We start from the raw sequence: 26,816 nt of genomic DNA, 5'->3' as shown, positions 1-26,816 counted from the left end.
ACCAAGTTCTATTTTAGCGCCTGGCTACGCAGACGCTCGAGACCAGTGTGGGTGCAATTATTAAATAACATACATGTATGTGTACATTTACATTTACATTTACATTACATTTACATTTAAGTCATTTAGCAGACGCTCTTATCCAGAGCGACTTACAAATTGGTGCATTCACCTTATGACATCCAGTGGAACAACCACTTTACAGTAGCGCATCTAACTCTTTTAGGGGGGGGGGGGGGGGTAGAAGGATTACTTTATCCTATCCTAGGTATTCCTTAAAGAGGTGGGGTTTCAGGTTTATTTTGAAAGGCTCGCACATTCGACGCCAGCGGTGTGGTCAGCATGTTAGACATGGGTTAACTGCATCCATTATTTAGTCTTGCCCTAGACAATATAGAATACACTTGTATGAGTTACGAACTAACTTGCAAATCCAATTTGTAGGCTAACGTTAGCTAGCTAGCCTGCCTCACGACGCTAGGTTTAAAAAAATGACAACATTACATAACCAGCAGTATCTAGACAATACACTCGTATGAGCTACGACCTAACTAAATTGTAGAGGTAGCTAGCTAGTTAACTACGCTAACATTATCTAGTCTGCTTCGCTAGCTAACATTTGCTAGGCTGCCTCGCTAGCTAACAATAGCTAGCCTGCCTCACTTTATCAAGAGTGAGGCAGGATTGGCTACCTAGCTACATAATCAGTAATAACGTTATCTAAAGTTGTTAGCTAAATTATACCAGAGAGGCCATTATATTCCAGTATCTCTGGTTATACTCACCACCACCGGTCGTTGCACACCAAGCTAGCATTACTGGTGCAGACAGTTGGGGACAGACGACCTCCCAGCATCTATTCCCGACTGCATACTAGGGTCCTTCGGCAGGATATGCTAACCATAGAACTTCGGCTGTGGAGGTATGGTCAATCCGTATAGGCCCCGTGATCCTTTGAACGCGTTGGGGGCGATGAAGCCCCATTCAATGACGGGAAGCAAAGTGGGCGAAGGAGCGGTATGCACGTGGAGCTTGGCAAAAGGGTGCATGATTTGTTGACATAATTGTAATCCAAACCCAACCTTCATTTATTCGTGGTCACGCACTGAGGTTTCAAACTCTGTTTGAGACGATACTGACTTTATGACAAAAATGTTCCTATTTACACTTTGTTGTCAATTTTGACACTGTAATAAATGATAACGGCACTGAGCCTATTTCTAAACTGTTTTATAAGTTGGAGAACACATTGGGAGGGATGTTAGACCATTCCTGCATACAGAATCYTTCAAGATCCTTGACATCCTTCATCTGCGTTTATGGACGACCATCTTCAATTCAAACCACAGGTTTTCAATGAGACTGAGTGGCCAATTAACCATTTCTTTGTGGATTTTGCTGTGCGCTTGGGGATATTGTTTTGCTGGAACATCCATATGTGGCCACAACTTCACCCAATATCAGGACATTTTTGCCAAAAACCTGGTTGCCTCTGCCAGGAGGCTGAAACTTGGCCACAAGTGGATCTTCCAGCAAGACAATAACTTCAAGCACACATCAGAATCATCAAATATGTCGTTACTTGGCCACAAAATCCACATTTTGCAGTGGCCATCGCAGTCTCCTGTGGTTTGAATTGAAGAGGGCAGTACATAAGCACAGACAAAGGATATCAAGGGTCTGGAAGGATTATGTATGGAGGAATGGTCTAAGATCCCTCCCAATGTGTTCTCCAACTCATAAAACAGTTTAGAAAAAGGCTCAGTGCCGTTATCCTCGCAAGGTGAGGTATTGAAAGGTATTGAAAACAGGAGTGTCAATAATTTTGACCCCTTCATTTTTTAGCATACAATACATACTGAACAAAAATATAAATGCAACATCCCACAATTTCAATGATTTTACTGAGTTTCAGTTAATATAAGGAAACCAGTCAATTGAAATAAATTCCTTAAGCTAATGGATTAATCTATTAATTTCACATGACTGGGCAGAGGCGCAGCCATGGGTGGACCTGTTAGGGCATAGACCCACCCCCTTGGGAAACAGGCCCACGGACTGGGAAGCCAGACCAGCCAATCAGAATTAGTTTTTCCTCACAAAAGGGCTTTATTACAGACAGAAATACTCCTCAGTAAGCCCAACTACCCCCTTTTTCTCCCCAATTTAGTAATTATGATCTTGTCTCATCGCTGCAACTCCCCAACGAGCTCGGGAGAGGCGAAGGTCGAGTCATGTGTCCTCCGAAACAAACAACGCTTCTTAACACCCGCCTGCTTAACCTGGAAACCAGCTGCACCAATGTGTCGCAGGAAACACTGCTCAACGGATGACCGTAGTCAGCCTGCAAGTGCCCGGCTCACCACAAGGAGTCGCTAGAGCGCAATGAGCCAAGTAAAGCCCCACCGGCACAGAATTTGTGAGAATTAAGCTTTTTGTGCGTATGGAACGTTTCTGGGATCTTTTATTTAAACTCGTGAAACATGGGACCAACACTTTACATGTTGTGTTCATATTTTTGTTCAGTTTATCTCAGTATATGCATTATTCATTTTATACAGTCATTTTTGCTCATCTTTATTGAGTTTGTCAATAGTTTCGGACCCTGCTGTATATTGTGTATATATAGCCTGCATATTGAATATAGGTTCTAACATGAGTTTCAACTTCAGTTGCTTATCTACATACAGTGTCTGGTGAGGACTCTGGTCTCCTTGGGGCTGAAATACCTGTATATTGGGTCCATGAAGAAGGGCGAGGGCTTGGTGTAATGCAGGGAGGGCTGCTGCTGGGGCGGCTGGGCCAGGGGCTGCTGGTGCTGTGACAGCAGGGGCTGGTGGAGGGGGTGGCCCTGGGGGTGCTGGGTGTGTTGGTGCGGGTGGCTGCCGGGGTGCTCCTCCTTGCGTTGGTTCTTGTGGCTGGACGGCTGCTCAGGGGCCAGCACCCCGTTGTGCACATCCCGTCTGTGGCTGCCGATGCTGAGGTCCAGTGGCTGCTCCTCATCCCCCGGGAGAATGAGGGGGGTGTTGCTGCTACCGCTGGATGGGGTCGACTTAGCGGGGGCCGGCAGTTTCGACTTGGCCTTCTTTGGCTTGGTGGTGAGGTCGAAGGGCGATGGCTCTCCAGTGCGAGGGGCAGCCATCTTGTTGGGTGGCGGATGTTGCGCACGAGGCGACTTGGGCTCAGCCTTGAAGAACATGCCGGGGTTGAGGGCACCGGCCTGCTTGTTGAAGGGGTAGAGGGAGTGAGGGAAGTTGGGTAGGAACTTGAAAGGGAACATGGAATGGCAGGGCAGTGAGCCTATATTCTTCTCTTGCAGGCCCATGAGCGCAGGGCCAAAGTACTTCTCGGCGATGGAAGCGATGGCCTTGATGGAGTCGGTGGCAGCGGTGGCCCCTGTGGGGGGCAGCGCCTGCTCGTCCGGATGCGGAAAGAAGGAGTGCTGGGAGGCGACCGAGAGGAAGGAGGGCTGCTCGCAAGCCAGGTTGACCGAGCTGGACACCGCCGACACTGAGCCGCTGCTCACGTTGTCCGGCCGCCCATCCTGACCCACCCTATCTGTCCCCACCACCCCTCTAACACCTGCCTCCTTCCTTCTCTTTGTGCTCCTGATCCGCTCCCGTTGTTCCCGCTCACTCTCAGTGTCGCTGTCTAACTCTGAACACGAAGCGGTGCCGGTGGTGGTGTCCAGATCGGTGCCGCTGGTGGTGTTGACTTCCTCCAGGTCGCTGCCGTCCGACACCTCCGACATCTTGGCTTTGGCCTTGACTTCTCTGTACGCCAGCTCCAGCCTCTCTTTGTCCTCCCTCTCCTGACTGCTGAGGAGACTATTTCCTCCGTTGTTGTTGTTGATGGAGCTGATCAGAGACAGTGGAGTTCCGTCCAGGGGGCTGTGAGGCAGCTTGCCCTCCTGGCTCCCACCGTTGTTACTGTTCTTGCCCAGGGGGCTCTTCAGAAATGGGCTGGGGGGCAGTAAGTGCGGTCGGGGGTAGAACGAGGGGACGAAGAGACCCGGGAAGCCATGGGAGAGCGAGGGAAAACCATGCGGCCCGGGGGAGAAGGATAGGCTGGCGTGAAGATGGGGCCGGGAGGGGAAGTAGTCAGGGAAGGCCAGACCTGAGTGGTTGAGTCCCGGTTGGTGGTGGTGGGGATGGGACCTGGACTTGGCCAGGATGGGGCTGCTCATGGGGATGCCGGGAGCAAACAGGCCCCCGGCAGGGCCGTAATGGTTCTTGCCCTCACAAAAGCGCCGGTGCTTGTTGAGGGAGGAAGTAGTGCTGAACATCTGGCCACAGTCTTTGCACTTGACCTGGGTGCGGCAGTCGGCGTGCATGCGCTTGTGGCGGCACAGGTTGGAGAACTGCGTGTAGGACTTGTGGCACACCTCGCCTGGGGAGACACACAGCCCACACGGGCCTGGTTAAGCCCATTTAAACACTGTCACTAACTCAGAGTACCAAGTCAACAGTTAACACAGATACAACACACGGCTACTTAGAAATAATATATACTGTGTACACAAGATCACCTTCCTAATATTGAGCTGCACCCCCCTGTGTGCTTAGTGTGCAAAGAGAGCATCGTTGTCTTGACAGAGTACACACTTTCCAAAGATTAGGAGTCATGCTCAAAAGATGTTTGTACTGTTTGGGTCAACCAATGTATGTGAACAGACATTTTCACTGATGACATATAACAAGTCAAGGCACAGATAATCTCTTACTGACTCTCACCTCTCAGCAATCCTGCACATAGCGACGTCAGAAACTACACTTGACCTCACTGCTCTAGTCAAAGCCCACCAGAGACTTCACTCCTCACACTGATTGAGTAGTTTAAATGTAATGTTGAGCTCTCCCTCTTTCTTGTGCTTTTGTGCATATCCGTTAACAAGAGCTTTGTCCGTGGTGCCGAATGCACGGCGTACTTGTCCCTCCGTGTAGTTCATTGCATGTTTAATAATGAAAATACCTACCAAAAGGAGAACATGGATGTGGTTTATTTCTCTGCATGTTAAAACAGTAAAATAAGTAGCATATCTGGATGTGATTTACAGTAGATATATCTGTCAACACAGTCATACACATGATGTATAATCCTGTAATATGATTATGGACCACGATGGCAAACATATATTCTAATGTGGCCCTCATTGGAAAAGAATTGCCCAGGCCTGGTCTACGTCATGGAAATAGCAGGTGTTCTTAATGTTTGGACACTCACTATACATGTACATACATTGGGCCTTTTGCTCTAAAGGCTGTATCTATACAAATCTCAAATCATGCATCACTATGACTGGCAACATACGTACCATATCTCCACAGTGGGCAACCTACTGTTAAGCTGGTCATTTTCACAATATATTCTATAAAGTGTTGCTTGAATACAGACTGTACATATACATGTATATAAGCATATACACACATATGTGCACATGGGTACAAACAGAAAAGCAAAGCAGAAAGTTAAGAGAGAGAGAGAAGACAAGGTAAGGTATCATGGCTTCCAGCATCCTTTAACGGGGAGCTGGAGCAGAAATTGATCCACGTTTATATCAAATCTGCCCGTGCCGACGGAAACCCATTTTACCCTCCTTGGAAGGAAACACACACACACACACACACACACACACACACACACACACACACACACACACGGGGGAAAAAAGAAAAAAAGAAACACAAAGTAGCACTTTTTTTAAGTCCCACTAAAGATGCTCAACAAATCAGTAACATATCAGTTGCAGAGGGACCATAGACTGGGAAAGAGGGCCCACTTCCTAGCTTTGTCAATGCAAGTACACCCTCTATCCAACTTAATGAGCTGGACTATCAAAATAAAGTGTTACCCATACAACAAAAAGAGGAGGAGAGGCAATTAGGGGGGAATGGAGGAGGATAACAAAAACAAGAGAAAAGGTGGGGAAAACACATAACAAAATGAAACGCATAACAAAAAAAAAGAAGGGATGGGGTCACAGAATTGCATCTGACCTATGGGATTGTGTCTGCTACTGTTGCTGGCCCTGCCTGGGGTTGGAGAGAGATGGAGGGAGGAGGATGAGGAGGAGGCCTTTAGACACAGGGAGGTAGAACTAGACGTGGTTTGGCTAGGCCATATCGACTTGGGTTGCAGAGACTCAGACTTACAGATGAAGGGCTTGACACTACTGTGAATGTGCTTGTGCTGCTTGAGGCCCGAGGAGGTGGCGAAGGTCTTTCCACACTCGGGGCAGGTGTGAGTGCGCGCCCCTATGTGCTGCGAGCGGATGTGGCGCTGCAGGTTGCTGGGGTCTGTGAACACCTGTGAGTAGGGCGGTGGCAGGAACATTTCCATTGACACACACACACACACACACAGATAAAAACCAGTTATAGTCAGCGATGGCAGTCATCCGATCACTGTGTGTTGACACTTTAAGAATATATATACTACTGAGTAAAAAATCTTATACTCTATCTATGACAGCTTTCCATGAAGGCCTTTGTGATGGTGGTTACATTCACCAACAACTAACTTTATGGCCAGTAGTGCTGAGCGATTAACCAACATTTTATTTTTGGGGGTTACAAATTGACCAAAGTCAGTTCAATTACTTGAATTCCAGTTAAGTTTGTTTTCTTGTCTATAGAGAAATCAAATAATTCACGAGAGAAATCAAGTCAAGAACTTTATGTGGGATGCTGGGTTGATGGGAGTTGTAGTTTTCATTAAGCCAAATATTGAACCTAGTTCAGCGCAGAAACATGGTAATTAACTACAATGACCATAATTCATTGCACCTATTATTTCTGGCTCAGACAAGAGGAGGGTCAGAGAGGAAGAGGTTAAGTGAGAGGATTCACTCTTGCCAAAAGCTGTGCAAAATAAGTCCAATATGTTTCTATGGGCTTATTTTGGACGTAAGCCTCCTCCCAGCCTTTGGGACAACGACTCCTATTCTTAGGGCGAAGACATCAGCATCTCGCCATTATATACAGATCTCTGGATGGATACACTTTTACGCCATCAACATTAAATTAGATACACACAGACTGTATTAAACACGAGAGAGGAATGTACACAACATAATGATGAGAGGGACAGAGACAGTTCGCGAAGGTATGCCTTATCTACACTGAACAAAAATATAAACGCAACATGTAAAGTGTTGGTCCCATGTTTCATGAGCTGAAATAAAAGATACCAGAAATGTTCCATATGCACAAAAAGCTTATTTCCTTACATTTCTGTGCACAAATTTGTTTACTTCCCTGTTAATGAGCATTTCTCCTTTGCCAAGGTAATCCATCCACCTGACAGGTGTGCATATCAAGAAGCCACTCTAAAATGTGTAGTTTTGTCACAAAATACAATGTCACAGATGTCTCAAGTTTTTAGGGAGCATGCACTTGGCAGGCTGACTGCAAGAATGTCCACCAGAGCTGTTGCCAGAGAATTGAATGTGTATTTCTCTACCATAAGCCGCCKCCAACATAATTTTGGGTAATTTGGCAGTAAATTACACGTGCTCTGCGGTTGAACAATGCCAGCCCAGGATCTCCACATCTGGATTCTTCACCTTTGGGATCGTCTGAGACCAGCCACTCGGACAACTGATGAAACTGTGGATTTGCACAATTTCTTCACAAACTGTCAGAAACCGTCTCAGGGAAGCTCATCTGTGTGTTCGCTGTCCTAAGCTCTGAGTTTTACGTAAATCGATTAGATGTATTCCCTCGCTAGCCTAGCCTGCCTGTTAAGTTCTGTTTTGCAGGTAGCTTCTCTCTACGTGTGATGTCACTTCACACTTAAGTTATCTTACATGTTATTTAGATACTAATCCTGTTGAGAACAATATCCAAGCAGGATGCGTACGCTTTCTATGTACAGTGATGGTCAGGTATTGTTCGCTATGCGACTACGAAACATCGGTTAGGCTCTGTTGTGCATTTTACATTGCCTTTTAGTCTGAGCTGCTATATAATTACATTTTTTCTGTATTGTTACAGTTTTACACCGTTTCAACTATAGAACTGGAGGTTTATGGAAAGCCTATCCCTGACTCTGGTTCAGTTCTTGATTGGAGTTTGGCTGCCTGTCAAGTTATGGTTCCATACACATAAAAGAGGGCAGTACAGGGAGAACATAGATAACTGACTTGCTGACTGCTACAGCCTGAACAGAGATGAGATGATGACTTTAAGGAATGAAAATTAATGAAGTCATCAAATAGAAACTGAGTAATATACACAACTGAAATATTTTATTATTTCATAGTAATTTTACATTTTTCTATTGATGTCTACCCAATGTGGACCTGACAGGTGCAATCGAATATTTTAAATGTTTTGGCTATTGAATGTTCACTATTTTTGGCCTTGGAATTTCCATTAAAAAGCTCTAAAATCAGTGTAATGTCATTATTTTATAATGCATTTTCATGTTTAAAAAAAAAAGTTAAACCGAAATCCGGGATAATTTTTTAGAATCAAACCGGAAACTGACCTCAAAAAGCACTAATCAATCAGCACTAGATGCCAGACAACCAGTTAGCTGAAAACAACTGCAAGTAACAACATTTTCAAGTCATAGCATGATCTGACATGATTAAGTTGGTACTAAATTGCATTTGTGGTTGCATTTGTGGTTGCGTTACACTAACTTAATCACAAAATTGCACGGTTAAAATCCTATTTTCTACGTACATACACAATGAATTTTCTCCCCAGTCAATTCACTACTGTGGCTAGTATCAGCATTCACCAAGGTAGTGAAAGAAGCCTGTGTTTCTGCGCACAACTTACATGCCGGGTGTGCTGTACCTTATCGCAGTTTTCACACTCAAAGTGCTTGCCGCTGTCGTGGGACATCTGGTGGCGGATGAGGTTGGACTTCCAGTTGAAGGCCTTGGGACACTGGTCACACTTGTACTCTCGCTCCTCTGTGTGCACAATCATGTGTTGGCCCAGACTGGACAGGACAGACACACAGTCATTCAGGATGATGATACTCGTCAAATCATTAGTGTAGAGGTAATGGTACTACTGTGTGTGTCCGTGCGTGCATGTGTGTGCGTGTGCATGCTTGTGTGTGTGTGTGTGCGCGCTGCACCTGTACTCGTCGGGGAAGATCTTCTCGCAGTCCTTGCACTCGTGGACAGACTCGTGGTTGCTGTCGTCACAGTCCTGCTTGAAGTCCTCGTTGCTGAGAGTGTCGAACAAGGACCCGGCGCTGGAACAAAAGCACTTCTGGTGCCGCTGCAGCTCCAGGGCTGAGGTGAACAGCTCGTCACAGTCCTCGCAGCGGTACATCTGTTCGTCTGTGAAATGATACAGTCTGACTATTCATTTTTTGGGAAACGTGTCTTATGCAAAAACAGACAACACACACTTGAGTAGGTTAGATAAGCTCCCTCTACACACACACACACAACACACACACACACACACAACACACACACACACACACACACACCACCACACACACACACACACACACACACACACACACACACACACACACACACACATAGTAAGGGTAAAAGGCTGCGCAGGATAACTACGTCGCTCCCCAGCCAACATCCATCTGGGATCCCAAACTGAACACACAATCATAAACAGGAAGGAGCGACCAGAAATGTCTAGCATTCAAACTCTAAAAAATATATACCTCTCACTCTCCTGTCCAAGCTAATCAAGTGCATGTTCAAATGCTTAAACAACCACTCTCCCATTAGCATTGACCTAAAACACAAACACATCTATGATCAGTAAAATGTAGCCTGGGCTAGTCAGCTTTACATCTTAATTAACACATAGCTAAGTACTTTTTAGTCCAGTGGTGGCGGCTGTTCAGTGGCTTTAGGCTGTAGCACGCAAAGGAAGCAAAAGGCTAAACATTTGTCATTATTTTCCAGGTTGATAGCCTTTGAAATACTTTCCCCAACCAAGGTCAGACCAATGGAACTGTGAGGCAGGCGATTTCAATAGCGGCTTTCTGACCTGGCCGCCACGTTCAACAACTCAGGCCAAGTTGAAGAGAGGGGGAGGGAATGGAGGAGTATAGGGTGGACGTTGTCCAAGAAGAATGAGCCATGCGTGTTTAGGCTAGGTTGCAGGGACAACTCTACAGAGTGACAAAGCCAGGCATGGACCCCCCAGATAGAATTTGTGCCCCCCTAGCTTTGTTTTCTCATGAACATAACAAATGGTATATGAATTGCCCTGCCCGGTTTTTCCAATGTAGAGCTGCCGGGCCTGCCAGTTGCGCAGATCAGGACAGAGCCTACAGTGACTTCAGAAAGTATTCATACCCCTTGACTTATTCTACATGTTGTTGTGTTTCAGCCTGAATTCAAATTGGATTAAAAAATAAATAATTCTCAACCACCTACACACAATACCTCATACTGACAAAGTGAAAACATGTTTTTAGAAATTGTAGCAAATTATTGAAAAGAAATGCAGATCCCTGATTCAATGTTTGAATCGGCTTTGGCAGCGATTATAGCTGTGATTCTTTCTGGGTAAGCTTTGCACACCTGGATTGTAAAATATTTGCACATTATTCTTTAAAAAAACTTTAAGCTCTGTCAAGTTGGTTGTTGATCATTGCTAGACAGCCATGTTCAAGTCTTGCCATGGATTTTCAATTCAATTTAAATCAAAACTGTAACTAGGCCACGTCTTGGTAAGAAACTATATTGTATATTTGTCCTTGTGCTTTACGTTATTGTCCTGCTGAAAGGTGAATTTGTCTCTCGTGTCTGATGGAATGCAGACTGAACCAGGTTTCCTCTAGGATTTTGCCTGCGCTTAGCTCTATTCTGTTTGTTTTTATTTAAAAAAAACTCACTAGTCCTTGYCGATGACARSCATACCCATAACATGATGCAGCCACCACCATGCTTGAAAATATGAAGAGTGGTACTCAGTGATGTGTTGTTAGATTTGTCTCAAACATAAACATTTCTATTCAGAACATAAAGTTAATATCTTTGCCACATTGTTTTCAGTTTTACTTTAGTGCCTAATTGCAAACAAATGCATGTTTTGGAATATTTATATTCTGTCCTTATTTTCACTCTGTCATTTAGGTTCGAATTGTGAAGTAACTACAATGTTGTTGATCGATCATCAGTTCTCTCTTATCACAGCAATTAAACTCTATAGCTGTTTTAAAATCACTGATGGCCTCATAGTAAAATCCCTGAGCTATTTCCTTCCTCTCCGGCAACTGAGTTAAGAAGGACACCTGCATCTTTGCAGTGACTTGGTGTATTGATACACCATCCAATGTGTAATTCATATCTTCACCATGCTCATAGGGATATTCAGTGTCTGTTTAAAAAAAATGTTACCCATCATTTGCAAGGCATTTGAAAACCTCCCTGGTCTTTGTGGTTGAATTTATGTTTGAAATTCACTGCTCGAGTGAGGGACCATACATATAATTGTATGTGTGGGTTACAGAGATGAGTTATTCATTCAACAACCATGTTAAACACTGTTATTGCACACAGTTAGGCCATGCAACTTATTATGTGACTTGTTAGGCACATTTTTACTCCTGAACTTATTTAGTCTTGCCATAACAAAGGGGTTCAATACTTATTGACTTATTAAGACAGTTCAGCTTTTCATTTGAAATTAATTTGTAAAAATGTCGAAAAACATAATTCCACTTTGACATTATGGGGTATTGTGTGTAACCCAGTGACAAAAAATATTCGAAATTTAACCCATTTTAAATTCASGCTGTAACACAACAAAATGTGGAAAAATTCAAAGGTGTGAATACTTTCTGAAAGCGCTGTATCTGAGAAGAGCAGAAAACAATGAAGCATCATGGCCCAATAAATGTCACGATACTAAACAGGCCTATAGATTAAGAGCAAATGTCACGTTCGTCGTCCTCCTCATCTGAGGAGGAGTAGTAAGAAGGATCGGAGGACCAAAATGCAGCGTGGTAAGTATCCATTTTAAATTAGAATACTTGAAACAAACAAACAAAATAACGAATAAACGAACGAACACGAAACAGTCCCGTATAGTGAACAAACACAGAAACAGGAACAATAACCCACAACCCACAATACAAAACAGGCTACCTAAATATGGTTCCCAATCAGAGACAACGAGAAACACCTGCCTCWGATTGAGAACCATATCAGGCCAAACACATAGAAACAGACAAACTAGACATACAACATAGAATGCCCACTCATATCACACCCTGACCAAACAAAACATAGAAACAAACAACGCAAACTATGGTCAGGGCGTGACAGCAAACAGTATAGAAATCTACCAAAAAACAATTAGTAGCCAAAAATTGTGTCACTCCTGGACAACTTTTTAGCTTTAACATTCTCCTACATTTGTCCGTTTGGAACACATGGTAAACTCTTTTACAAATTAGCCTTATCGGCTAATCTAAACAAACATAATAGGACATTTAAAAAAAAAAATGCTATTAATAGATATAGAGCTTTGCCTCGTGATGGGTTTAGGGACAATGAAATTGGAAGCGCATTTGACAGTATCGTTTCATTGCACTGACTGACGGTAGCCATCTGTCCATGATCCCGAATAGATGGTTACGGTATGTGGTATATGAATGAGCGCATCGAGGGCTGCCAGTCTTCATGGGGCTTTTCTTCAACATCGCGTGCTTTCTTGCGCGCGAAATGACAGTTGTGTATATGGCTGCATTTCAGATAGGCCTAAAAAAAACATGTTGTATATAGCAGTAGTATGACCAATACCGTGTGTAGCCTACTAAAAGAAGTAAGCAAACGTTCACTCTGTTTATCATTACATTTGCATTACTGTACAAGTGATGTCAATACTAYGTAAACAGCACACAGCCCCCTCTTCTCCCCCTCCCTGCTCTCTTGCTATAGCGTGTGCATGTGCGTTTGTAACTCTGCCACACAGAAAATAGTGCGTACCCGGAGAATAGGCGGCTTGGTTACACTCATTGAATAGTGTTACACATTCGACAGCAATATGTATCCTRCCGTTCCTATTGTTGGAGTTTAAGCTATGAAGCCTGGAAGAATCTTTGATAGCCTAGTGTCGAGCTGATCTGTGCGTGATAGTATGCACAAATGATGTGTAGACCTACCGCAGCTACGGCTGCATCTCAAATACACTTGTAGGCCTATGTCGTAGTGGGGGCGCATATCTTTCTTGTATTATTAGGCTTCTATAAAACGACGGTTGTTGATGTGTCCGGCTTCGTTTCAGATCCATTTTTGTACATTTGAACAGCAGTAGGACCAATCGACCTTGTTTTATTAGGGCTCTAAAGCAATACTACCCCCCCCCCCCCCATCCCGTGGATTTAAAGTGCCCCTTCTCAGACATGTCATCCTGGAGCCCGGCCTGCTACGTTGGCACCCACCCTGTCCCAGCTCTGCCATGACCTGACTTGACCTAACTTTCAACTCAAGTTGATTCAAAATGACTTCGAGTGTATGGCTCACCTCGTTCATACTGTATGCCATTTATTCAGCTGGCAATAACCAGATGCATTAAAAGGGGAGAAGTGTAGCAACAGCACTTTGACTAAACATGGATTTGAACAAATGACCGTCTTGGTCTCAATTGTCCATTACTTCCACCTCAAAGGCTATACATGCATAGCTGCCACCATAGCCATATAACTCATTTACTGTGTGTGAACTGTACCATCCCAAGCTTAAAAACTCCTCACCGCCCAGCTATTTGGATGTGTCACTTTTGAAGGCTGCGACATCTTTTCAGTAAAAGCCGTGTGACGCGCTTTTGAGGCTTTATTAGCCTACTTGTTTTATCACACCGACTACGAGGCTTTGTCAAATAAAAAAAACACTTCAAGGAGGAATTGAAACTTGAGGACTCGTCAGAGCTGCACCTAGCCATCGATTTCACCGCTGGAAGACATTAGACTCGAGACCTGCAATGCCAGGTGAAGCGTGCACAGTGTTTTGGAGCGCAGCGCGCAAAGAATCATTTTGTCGCCATTATCTATTTAATTAATCGACCAGTAACACTCAGGAGTAGAGCGAGCAGGAATCGGGAAGAGGGTGTGTGAAAGCGCTCATAAACGGGAGACTAATAGCTCTCTTTGAGAGGTAGGGGAACACAGTTATGTGCAGTTTAGTGACTAATCTGCGAGCATGGGTGAGGTCTCGGAGCCTCCTCAAGCCCCACCCCAAGTCCCAGCTCCGATAARCCAGCCGAGGAGAGCCGTGCAGCACCAAGCTCTTCCTCTACTTTCCCCCTCTTTTCTCTTTTCTCTTGCGCACCCACGCACACGCACACACACAGTCTACCTTTCCCGTTGACACTAATTCACAAAAAAAAGTGTCAATGTTGTTTCTGTTTGTCTCTTTCTTCTAAAAACACTCTAGCGCACGTCTATTTCTTACCCTTTCATCCTCTCTCCCGTTCTTTGGCAAAAAGATCTGAGGGAGGCTCAAATTGCAGCTATGAAATATCATAATATCAGGAGTGCTGAGGAGTATTTTTTTGTGGGGGAAAACTCATTCTGATTGGCTGGGCCTGGCTCCACAGTGGGTTGGCCCCAAGTGGGTGGACCTACGCCCTTCCAGGCCCACCCATGGCTGCGCCCTTGCGCAATCCATAGATTAGGGCCTAATTCATTAATGACATTTATTTCCTGATATGAACTGTAACTCAGTAAAATCTTTGAACTTGTTGCATGTTGCGTTGATATTTTGGTATAATATCCTATATCCCTTCTAATGCAAGGTGAGGTAAGTAGGCCATGGTCGAAGTTAAATCCTACATCAAATCCTTCACAATAACATACTAGCTGTCTAATCCTTCCCAACAAACATAATTTATACTTCAAGAAGTATACCATGCCATCATGTTCCTTGCATCGGGTCTTCATAGAGAAAGCCTATAATGTTTTCTACATCCCTAAATGTTCGAGGTTATTGACCGCTATTTTTTTAAGTGATAGCGGACCCACTATTCTMAAGTATTTCGCTGCACCCGCAATAACATCTGCTAAACACGTGTATGTGACAAATAAAATTTGATTTTGATTTACAATTGTTCGAGGATGGATGAGAACTGAGTTCGTCATTGATCGGGTGTTGGCTTAGGCTATGTATTGTCTGATTGAACGTAGACATTAGATCTTTAGGCCAAATATTCTTCCCCAAAATAAGCTTTTTATAGATGTCAATTTGGAAAAAGATCCAAAACGTCATTATTTTTGCCCCAAAATCGGTATCTAAATTAATTATTAAAATATCCAAAACGTCATTATTTTTGCCCAAAATCTGTATCTAAAACAGTTATTAAAATATCCAAAACGTCATTATTTTTGCCCAAAATCTGTATCTAAAACAGTTATTAAAATATCCAAAACGTCATTATTTTTGCCCCAAATCTGTATCTAAAATAATGATTAAAAGATCCAAAACGTCATTTATTTTTGCCCCAAATCTGTATCTAAAATAATTATTAAAAGATCTAAAACAAAATGTTATTTTGGAGTTTATTTAAATATGCGCTAATGATGGCATTAATCTTACCTTCTAGGTTTGGTGCCATCGATCCCTCGGGGAAAATTCCTTCCTTCATATACACCAATAGCTCTTCCCCCACTTCAATATCCCTAATAGCTTTATAATCAATCTGTAAAATAGAAAAGGGAGGAAGAGAAAGCGGTTAGGGACAGTCTAGTCAACAAAAARCTATAGTCTGCTTGTCATGAATGAATAAATTAACCTTTATGGGCGTCGATTTATTAGGCTTCGCCTATTATTATTATCTATATTCATCTGTCAATGTCGATGTTGTTATTATTGTTATCATTGGCAAAAATAACAGTAATAAGAAGAACAATTTATAGGCCTATTATAAAAGTAGGCCTAACCAAAGAGGTCAACATTGACAATAATCCCCAGGGCCTAATTAGTTGATTTAATATTTAGCATTGCTTGACGTACAAATTCATTTAAGTACGATTTAGGTTTTTAGTCTACTTTACATCCATTGTTCATTATATAAACACGTGATAGTCAATGCATATTATTTATTATTGTTTCTAAAAATCGAAATATTTATGTATAGGCCTATACATTTGTTTTAATTCTAGGAGGCAATAAACATTTTTGATTAGTGACAATAATTAGGCTATCCGATGACGCTTTAATTTTCGCTTTGAAACCTCCACACTCAAACCCATTGTTATTAGAATTCATGCAGACTCCAAGCGCCAAAACATTAGAATATGTTGAATTCAATGAGCCAGTTACAAGCATACTTTGGGGTCAAAACGAAATTATAGTTCAAGTACAAGTCCTGACGATTGAAATAAAAGGACAACTAAATGAAATGTCACTTCCCGGAATGCATTGTTTTACAGTAGTTGCATGCATATCCGTGCGCATTTCTAATAACACACATTTCTAAAACGTGTAGGCCCCACACTGGGTTTAAATTGAGCGACTGGAACATGTTAGTCGATATGCAATAAATATATTTATTAGCTCACATCAAAAGAGCTTTATACAAACACCAAGCAATGAACAATATACAAATAGGCTACACATTTGAAATTAACCAGCCTCAATGCGTCCTGTGCGGACGCATGGGGGCGCTCAGCACCAACTTACTCATCAACGACACACATATATAGCACATAACATCACACACACACAACACACACACACCACACACACACACACACACACACACACACACACACACACACACACAACACACACACAACACACACACACACACACACACACCACACACACCACCACACACACACACACACACACACACAGAGAGAGAGCCAGAGCCAGAGACAGAGACAGACAGACACAGCAGAATAGTTGGCTATGAGAGGTAAAACACACACATTCACACGGGATAGTAAAATTGTAGTAACTTCATCCAATACTTTCATCGGTCCAACGCTATGTTGTGAGCGTTGAGGTGTGGCTTAGAAGCTAGGCCAAAAATTCAAAACCACCTAAAAGAGAAGCCAAATTTTTCAAACAAAACACACTTATTATATTTATTATGATCAGTAGTAGTATCTGTTTACGCATAGGCTTTTACGTGACAGACATCTTTATCTCTGACCTTGCTGTTCTCCATTAGGTGGTAGAGTTTGGAAAGTTGAGTCGTGGTTGTYAGAGCTTCCAGTTGTAACAGTAGTATTGTCTGGATGGAGTTGGCAACACAACCCCATAGTATCATTACAGGAGAGAGGCCGGGGCTGGGGCGCCAGGCAGGGCCGGGGAGTGAGAGGAGACAGGTGGCCAGGCAGGCAAGCAGGCTGCGGTGTGTCCTCCCTGGTTGGAGCTGAAGCCGGCACTCTATAGTCTGTGTGAGCGTGTCTTTGATGATGAGGTCACTCCTCCTCCCCTTCTTATCTCAAACCAAAGGGTTGATTAATCTGCCAAAGAGACCCCTCCCCACAGTCCCATCTCTGCTTTCTATTATTGATGTAAATAATGTATCTAAGTCAAAAACYTTTAAAAACACACACGCACGGAGCAATAAAAATCCAGTCTAGGTGCGTGAGGCTTGACGTAGTCATAGTTTTAAAGGCTTTCCGAACTACGCATAGCAAACGATGGGTTTTTAGTTCAGCCTTTACACACGTCGCTGCTACGCCTGTTTTTAACTTGTCATCTTTCCCCACATGCTTTTAACAGTTTGAGCAAGAGTACACATATATGTGCCAAAGACTTAAACAAGGGCATGAAACATTTGGATACGTTCAGAATAATTGGTATCAACCGACTTTGTTGTCATAAATGCAACCTGCTTGCTTGCTACTTTGAGTAAACTATACATGTAGGCTAATTGCAACGTGTGATCCCTATCATTTTTTTSAAGGATTTCAACTTCACATAATTTGATTATGTGCAACTTAAACTCACAGTTGCCCGGGAATAAAATACATAGTGACACGGTTAACTATTAAATACAACAAATGTTTTGGAAACAATAGACTATTTAACAATGACATTTGACATGTTTGCAATACACTATAATAACATGTAGCTTACACTTTTATAGGCCTACCTTGTACTACATGTGTTTACTCAATATGTGTCTTATCCATCTACCAATGTATTCTGTTTTTCTTACATCATTGACAAACTAGGCCTAGGCTATATCTCTGCTTTTTACTATCCACAATGTGAGTGAAATAAACACATTGAAGAATAGAGACGTTATCTATTCATGCAAAATAAGATCGTAGTTAATAATGCTTGTAAATACAAATTGTAGGTCTATTTGTTTCTTTTTAACTCAAACATGTATTTTTTTTCTTTTTAAACTCATGTTCAGTAATGTTTTGTAGGAGAACAAAAAGCACAATTTCTTAGTTTCAAACACTGAATGGTCGCTGTTTCTGGTTAACAATTAGGTGAGCATGTTTCTATGGTAACTTACTTGCAGCCAGTTACCTGTAAGTTACTGTAAAAAAAAAAGGTACAATATGTTACTGTAAATTACAAAGAAACTTTGGTTTAACAGTACATGTGTATGCACGTGTGTCTGTGTCGTCCTTTAGTAAGGATGAGACTGCACAGATAGAGAGGGGGCAGTACAGGGCTCCCGAGTGGCGCAGTGGTCTAAGACACTGCATCTCAGTGCAAGACGAGTCACTGCAGTACCTGGTTCAAATCCAGGCTGCATCACATCTGGCTGTGATTGGGAGTCCCATAGAGGGTGCACAATTGGCCCAGTGTAGTCCAGGTTCCAGGTAGGCCATCATTGTAAATAATTTGTTTTTAACTGACTTGCCTGGTTAAATAAATACATTACTTTACACACACATCCTATTTATCAACAGAGAGTGTGTGCTCAAACCAGGGTGAACGGGGAGATCAAACAACGTTGGGGTGTAGGGGGGCCTTGTCCTCTTCAGACACAAAAGACGGGGACCGCATGACCAGATGGTGAACGTGCTTGACGCCTCCTAACTTCGCCTCAGTGACACTGCGAGCAGCGTAGTCTTCGTTTACTATCCGAGACAGAACACCGCTCTGTGTCCGAGGACAGTGTAGTCTACGTTTACTATCCGAGACAGAACACCGCTTCTGTGTCCTGAGGACAAGTGTTAGGTCTTCGTTTACTATCCGAGACAGAACACCGCTTCTGTGTCGAGGACAGTGTAGTCTACGTTTACTATCCGAGACAGAACACCGCTCTGTGTCCGAGGACAGTGTAGTCTTCGTTTACTATCCGAGACAGAACACCCGCTCTGTGTCCGAGGACAGTGTAGTCTTACGTTTACTATACGAGACGCAGAAACACCGCTCTGTGTCGAGGACCAGTGTAGTCTACGTTTACTATCTGAGACAGAACACCGCTCTGTGTCCGAGGACAGTGTAGTCTACGTTTACTATCCGAGACAGAACACCGCTCTGTGTCCGAGGACAGTAGTCTACGTTTACTATCCGAGACAGAACACGCTCTGTGTCCGAGACAGTTAGTCTACGTTTACATATCCGGACAGAACACCGCTCTGTGTGCGCGAGGATAGTGTAGTCATTACGTTTTACTATCCGAGAACAGAACACCCGCTCTGTTGTCCGAGGAACAGTGTAGTCTACGTTTACTATTCCGAGACAAGAACACCGCTCTGTGTCCGGGACAGGTATCTACGTTCTATCCAGAACACGCTCTGGTAACGTGTGTTACGTATTCGAGACAGAACACGTCTCTGTGTCCGAGGACAGTGTAGGTCTTACGTTTACTATCCGAGACAGAACACCGCTCTGTGTCCGAGGACAGTGTAGTCTACGTTTACTATCCGAGACAGAACACCGCTCTGTGTCCGAGGACAGGCTTTTGGCTATAGGGAAACAGGCCTCCCGTAATTCTATGTGACCTTGGATTTCGTAGGTGGAAATGTATTAGGACTGGGATGCTCCCAAAGAAGCTGAGGCTCTGTCCCTCTCTCCAACAAACACACACGACGGCTTACCGCCTAACTGGCTTCCTCCATTTGCTTAACCTTCAGATGAGGAACCTGCATCCTGATTAAGAATGATTTGAGAGAGAGAGAGMGAGTATGTGTGAGCTCTCCGTGGCGTGCAGTCCTGCCAGCTACTTCTGCTCTACACGCCACGAAGAGCTCACAGATACTCTACGTACTTGATGCTGTTTTGACAAACGGCTTAAGAGCATCTTGAGAAATGAGGGCTGTGAGGTTCAGAGGTCAATCAATGGGCTCTCTGAATGGCTAAGGTCTAAAGAGGAAGGAAGCCCCCTCCCTATCTGTGCAGCCTCATCCTCACTAAAGGACGACACACACACACACACACACACGCACGGACACATGCTTGCACACACAWACTCTCACACACTCAAACACACCTGTCATTTCACAATAAATACATGAAATAAAATCACTTTCATTCATTCAAACTTTGGTCAATATTGACGACCATAAAAATATTTCTTCTTGTTCAATGAAAGAAAGTTAATTATTTATACATTTAAATGTATGAAACAATAACAAAATGCAGTACTGCCTTAATTGTTTAAATTTGCATGATTATCCATGTATTTTCTGATACACTACAACATTAATAACAAACAAGTAAATGTGTAAGTAAATGATCTGTTGGTGTTTTAAAAGGTTGCTGCCGTATTCGAACGTGCCTGTCGTGCACATATTTCCATCAACTCATGCATTGTGCATGCTGATCTAAAAAGCGGCGAAGAACTAAGTTAGATAAATTATACATCTCTTTGCATTGTGAGTGTGTGTGGTGTTAGTAAATGAATAAAAAGCTTGTGTCCACAATCCACCAGACAAAACAAGCTTCACAAACAATAGCAACTTAGCACATTAAATTCAAACAACAAAACGACCCATTTCATGTGGGGCAGGCCACACCCCCCACAATATAGATATTTGATTTTGTCCGTGTCAAAAAGGCACCCTATTCACTACATAGTGCACTACCTTTGACCAGAGCGCTGTGCACGTAATAGGGAATAGGGTGCATTTTCAGACTGTAGCAGAGGACATTACTGTGAAAATCTAAACAGGACTAGGGCTAGCCCTGGTCCACTCTGGCCAAGGCTGATAACATATACCCAGCTTCCGAGTTCATGTGTGGGATTGCATTCGTGTGCGTGCGCTGTTTGTCAATGTGTGTGTGTGTGTGTGTGTGTGTGTTGTGTGGTGTGTGTGTGTGTGGTGTGTGTGTGGCGGTGTGCGTTGTTGCGCGTGCGCGTGCGCGGTGTGTGTGTGTGTTCATCTCAGTAAAGTGGTGTGTGCATGATGAGTTAAGTAATGGTCTGTTGTGGGTCCACGGCTGGACTGTCAGTGCCTTGCTGAGGAAGTGACTCATAATATAACGCTGACACGCCGGCGTCTCCTATTCTCTCCGGGTCCTTCTCTGGAAGCCAGCCACGACTCTGCCCGTCAAAAGGAAACTGGAAATGGAACACTCCTGAGGATGCTCACACCGATCCAATCACTTGGCCATAAAACCAGCTGAGACTAACCGCCGATGCCCGTGTCTCTTACATTGCACCAGTCATGATCCCTCTCCTCAAAGGTGCTCTAGTCAATGAGTAACCTTACGTCAATGACACTGTATATCTGTAGTGGTAGGGAAGGGAAGAAACGAGCTCATTTAGTAATAAAGTACCCGCTTTGATGGAAAACGCGTCATTTGCATCACTGAGCAGTGCCAAGAAAGTATTCAACTAACTGTTTGATGCTACCATCAACCTCCCAAATCAAAACCAAACACGAGTATCAATATTTGCACCACAAGCTCTATTCTATTCCCATCTGGCAGCAGCATGTTGCCCAATTGTGGAGGCTGATTAGCTGGACAAACAGGTATGAAGCCCGAAGCGACACACAACATGGAATCCATGTTTGGTTTTGATATGGAGGGGGTGGTAGAATCTAAATTTTGATGTTATTCTTTCCTGGCACCACCGACAATGCAAACCCGATTCTTCAATCAAGAACCGTCTACCAGTTTAGATTACTTTGGTCGTGGAAAGGTGTTGCCAAACAGCCACAGCAACGGGTCGGGACATAACCGGTAGTTTTTGGTTTTGGATCATCATTCTTGTCCCTGTGCTTCCTCTGCTGGTTTATTTAGGTTCTTTCCTCTTTCATATCCTCTCTCTCCCCTTCTCTTTCCCTCTCTCGCTCTCTTCTCTCTATCGTTCTGTCCTGCTCCCAGCTGTTTCTCATTCTCAAACGACCTCATTTACTCTTCACACCTGTCCCTATTTTGCCCTCTGATTAGAGTCCTATTTCTCCCTCTGTTTTCCGCTTCTGTCCTTGTCGGATTCTTGTTTGATGTTGGTGTCTGTGTCCTTGTCCGCCCTGTCGTGTTTTTTGCCTTCTCAGATGCTGCGTGTGAGCAGGTGTCTAGTGTCAGCTACGGTGTGCCTTCCTAAAGCGACCTGCAGTCTGTGTCGCGTCTCCATCGCGTCCTCTCTATTGACGAGAGGATTTCAGTTTCCTGTTTTGGATTTACCATTGATAATATCCAGGAGAATCATTATTTGTTTAATACTGGATAAAGATCTGTTTCTATTACGTCGCTTTTGTCCTCATTCACCAGCATAACAAGAGACCGACAAGAATGGACCCAGCGACTACGGATTCCGGCAACACACTCCGGTCGAGATCCAGGAGCAATGCTCGGCAGACACGAGCAGGAATTGTTGGCTGTCGTCATGCCGTTGAGACCTGTCCCGCTCAGGGCCCGATCTCTATCAGACGTTCAGAGTCTTCGTCGTGCCACCGCTAACTCCTGGTCTTTGCCGAGTCTCCGGAACCTAGGCTTAATAACCCACCATGTACTCAGGGCAGCCCACTGAGTGCGCTCCTTCTCACCAGTGTGATATTGTGTTCTCTCTCCACCCAACACATACTAAAAGAAAGAGCTCGGATCGCTTACGTCATATCACTCTCTTACTGGTCGGGCTCGGAGGGGCACAGCTATCTGGGAGGCAAGGCTGAGTGTTCTAAGTTTATCAGAATTTAAAGAGGAGATGACACGGGTTTTTTGATCGTTCAGTTTTTGGGAAGGAGCTTCCGGGCCCTGGCTTCCCTATGTCAAGGTGATCGATCCATAACGGATTACTTCATAGAGGTTTGCACTCTCTGATTCCAGATGTTGGAGCTGAACGAGCCGCGTTGCTCGCTCGTTTCTCTGGAGGACTCCACGCTGAGGTTAAGGATGAGATTCTCTCCGGGAGGTTCCTTCACGTGGCTGCTTTCATTGCACTCGCCATCCGCAAAGAACGACGGGTAGATCTTCGTCACCGAGCTCAGTGAAGAGAGCTCGCGTTAACGTGTTTCCCTCTCCGCATCCTCGACCACTCCTCCCACCGGTTCAGAGACTGAGCCCATGCAGCTGGAGGTATTCGCATCTCGACTAAGGAGAGGGACGGAGAATCACCAACGCCTTTGCCTCTATTGCGTTCTGCTCGGACATTGTTGTCATGTCATGTCCAGTAAAAGCCAGATGCTATCAGTAAGCGGAGTGGCTACGGTGAGCGCTACTACTTCAGGTCTCTCCATCAAGATCTGTTACTACCTTGTCGGTCCATCTACGCTGGACCGGTTCGGCTGCTTCCTGCAGTGCCTTGATAGAACTCTGGGCTGAGGTTGTTTATGGACGAAGCATGGGCTCGAAACATGACCTATCTCCATCAGACAGTTAGGGAAGCCACGCCAAGTTCGCCTTAGATGTATCTTCTCCCAGTATCAATGTCAGACACTACCGTTTAACCCTCACAGTATCTGGTAACACAGTGAGACATTTCTTTTGATTTTTCTTCACCTTTTACACCGTTGTTTTGGGTCATCCTGGCTTAGTCATAATCTACGATTAATTGGTCTAGAAATTTCCTATCCTGGAATTGTTTCGTTCATGGAAGTGTTTAATTCTGCTATCCCTCCTTTTTTCCGCTCTACTCAGGAGAACTGGTGATTGACAGAGGTGGGCCGGAGGATATCATGATCCTTGCGCACGGTTTTCAGTCGGTCCAGAGCCAGCTCCCTTCCTCCCACCGGTCGTATGAGTTTATGATCTCCTTCCGGGACCACTCCCTTGGGTAGACATACTCTCTGTCGGCTCCGAACGTAGGCTCTCGAGGATAATCTGTCTGTTTCTCTCGACGCCGGTACGTGGTGCCTTCTTCTCTCCCGCCGAGACGGGTTTTTTTTGTTAAGAAGAAGGACGGACCGCGCCCAGCGTGGATTATCGAGGGTCGGAATGACATAACGGGTAAGAATCGTTACGCTTCCCCTTGTATGGTCGTCAGCCTTCGAGATTCCAGGGAGCCAGGTCTGTTGACGAAGTGTGGCACCTTCGAAACGCTTACAGTCTCGACGCATTGAGAGGGACGAGTGAAAAGCGTTTAACACTCGTTGAGTGGCATATTTGGAATACCGGTTCGTGCGGTTCGGTCGTCGCTAAAAAAATGGGGCTTTTTCCAAAAGTCGTTTCTTTCCAGGCATTAGTTAATGATTGTTACTGAGAGACATCGCAACATTTTTGTTTTCGTTTTATCCTTGACGATCATCCTGATTTTTTCACCGTCATCCGAGTATCATGTCACGCACGTTGACGTGTACTCCAGCGCCTTTTAGAAGAAGTCTCTACGTCGAAGGCTGATGAAGTGCCGCCTTTCATTGCTCCTCTGTCACATTTCTCGATTCTGTTATTTCGCTGAAGGCATTCAGATGGATCCGCTTAAGGCTCAGAGCTGTCAGCGATTTGGCCCGGTTCCTAGTCACGTGTCGAGTTGCTACGCTTTCTCGTTTGCGCTAATTTCTATCGGCTTTCATCGTAATTATCGGTCAAGTGGCCTGCCCCTCTGCACAGCTCTGACTTCTGTAAGATTGCTTTAAGTGTCCGGTTCGCCAGGGAGCTTTTGATCTTCCTCAAGAATGCGTTTTACATCGCCCCTATCCTTGTTACTGCCTGACGTACTAAACAATTCATTGTCGAGGTTCGACGCTTCAGGAGGTGGCGGGGTAGGCCATTCTGTCTCAGCGTCTTCATTGGCATATAGGTCCATCCTTGCGCTCTTACTTTTCTCATCGTCCTGTCGCCATCTGGAGCGGCAACTATGATGGTGGGTACATGAGCGCCGCGGAACTGAGCTCGGCCAGTCCGCGCTTAGCTCCAGATAGGTGGATAAAGGGAATGTGGCTGGGCAGGGGTAGTCGCGACGGATGAACCTTGATTGTTCCAGTTTTTGGACTTGACATAAGAGTCATCCTTGGAGTACATCCGTGACGATTGAGCAGAGGCGCCCAACGACTGTCGCATTTACAAGACTTTATTGAGCGATGCAAACCCGGCTTTGGCGTTGTTTTTCGCCGCTTCGAGTTGTGATTCGCTATACGCTGTGCCGGGATAATCATAAACACCGAAGTCTGAATGCCTATCATTCTGTTCTGCCGCCTGGTTCGTGAATGTGTAGAACTTTCTGGTTTCTACAGGGATCTCCTTACGGTTATCCTGAAGGAGGGGTATTTCTTCCTTGTAGGGCGAGGTTAAGGTCGTCGGGGGTTTGCGAACAATTTCTCGATTCTGGGTAATTGAGTAACACAGGTCTACAAGAGCGTCACGGCTTTCATTCGCGCTACAGTCGCAAGCAAGCGAGCACTGAGCGTCAGTAAGCATCGGCGCAGGTAAGCTATGTTCGTATCGGCTGTTCGTCTTCAAAGCGTCGTATAGGTCTGGATCTTGCCATCGGGTCTCGCACCTGCTGGCTCTAAGTATAGATGCTCGCCACCCCCGGCGTCGGGTTTCGGAGCAGCTTGCTTCTAGCGCCAGCGGAGTTGGTGGGCTTACTCAGAGCGCGGCGAAAGTTTCAAGCGCGCCGTTTACTAGTGGCGGTCTGTGTTTGGAGGGAGTTTCGAGCTGTGCGCGCAGAACGATGTGGTGCTATTCCGTAGTCATGTCGCTAACTCTCCTTTCCTGCCGCTGGCGGGTTATGTGCATGCCCCAGTCCTATAAAGCGGCTCAGCGCAGAAATCGCCAGTTTCTCACGTTCGACAGCATGGTCTTGGGCGACGAGTCGCCTAGACTTTATACCCGGGCTGACGCTTCGTTCTCCCTGGGATAGATGTGATTCTTATCGCGGTTATCGATAGGCACTTTCCTATAAGCAGCAAAGTTTCATGCCCGGTACGGAGTAAGACTGCTTCCGCTAAGCCTGGGCTGAGAAGCGAGCTGCACAAATAATCATTGAAACGTTGTTCAGAAATCAAATCGGCCTGCCTCGGCTATGACCGCCGTTTCGAGACTAGACGGGTCCGCAATTCTACTGGTCACACTGTTTACTGGAGGGAGTGTCGTTTGATGTGGGTGCTTCGTTCATCTCTCTTCCGGGTTTCATCCCCATCGAGGCAAGCAGAAAGGGCCAATCAGTGATGGTCGATTATTTCGCAGTCCTTTGTCGTTCTCCGGTAATCCCAAGTGTGGGAAACTCAGAACGAGCTCCGGCGGTGATGCAGATAAGCTAAAGCCCAATTTCGCTTTCCTTCTCGGTTCTGCTACTCTCTCCAGCGGAGTCCGCGTTCCGTCAGGCTCCTAAGTATCCAGTTTCAATAAAGGTCTTGGGTAGACCGAAGCCCTCTTTCTCCCGTCCCGCTGCTTGACCACCCGAGTGCGTTCGCCAGGACTGGAGGAGGGTCATACCTCTCAGCGGCTTATTGGTGCCATGAGGTTCTGAGCGACTGGTTAACCGAGGGTCAAGGGGTGCCAGACTTGTACCCGAGTTCTAGCTGATGGGAGGAGGCAGCGCGTACGCTGAGAGCCGCCA

At 44.8% G+C, this 26,816-nt stretch overlaps 1 protein-coding gene across 9 annotated transcripts in view; it reads right to left on the bottom strand.

The window, feature by feature from the left end:
- Positions 1-26,816, bottom strand: part of LOC111976939 (histone-lysine N-methyltransferase PRDM16-like) — a 404,992-nt gene that overhangs the window by 43,763 nt on the left and 334,413 nt on the right. For 7 of the 9 annotated variants that reach the window (XM_070448123.1, XM_024006117.2, XM_070448124.1 and 4 more), the window contains exons 5-9: positions 15,542-15,644; positions 9,097-9,304; positions 8,790-8,955; positions 6,153-6,306; positions 2,730-4,389 (exon numbers count right to left, since the gene is read on the bottom strand). In XM_070448123.1, coding sequence (XP_070304224.1) covers positions 2,730-4,389; positions 6,153-6,306; positions 8,790-8,955; positions 9,097-9,304; positions 15,542-15,644 — 2,291 coding nt within the window. The remainder of the gene's footprint in view (positions 1-2,729; positions 4,390-6,152; positions 6,307-8,789; positions 8,956-9,096; positions 9,305-15,541; positions 15,645-26,816) is intronic. The other 2 variants (XM_070448125.1, XM_070448128.1) reach the window with 1 other exon arrangement.

This window comes from Salvelinus sp. IW2-2015, linkage group LG17, assembly GCF_002910315.2.
Source record: "Salvelinus sp. IW2-2015 linkage group LG17, ASM291031v2, whole genome shotgun sequence".
Classification (NCBI taxonomy): Eukaryota; Metazoa; Chordata; class Actinopteri; order Salmoniformes; family Salmonidae; genus Salvelinus; species Salvelinus sp. IW2-2015.
Note: the sequence above shows the minus strand (reverse complement) of the source record. Positions and strands in the feature narration are given on the sequence as shown.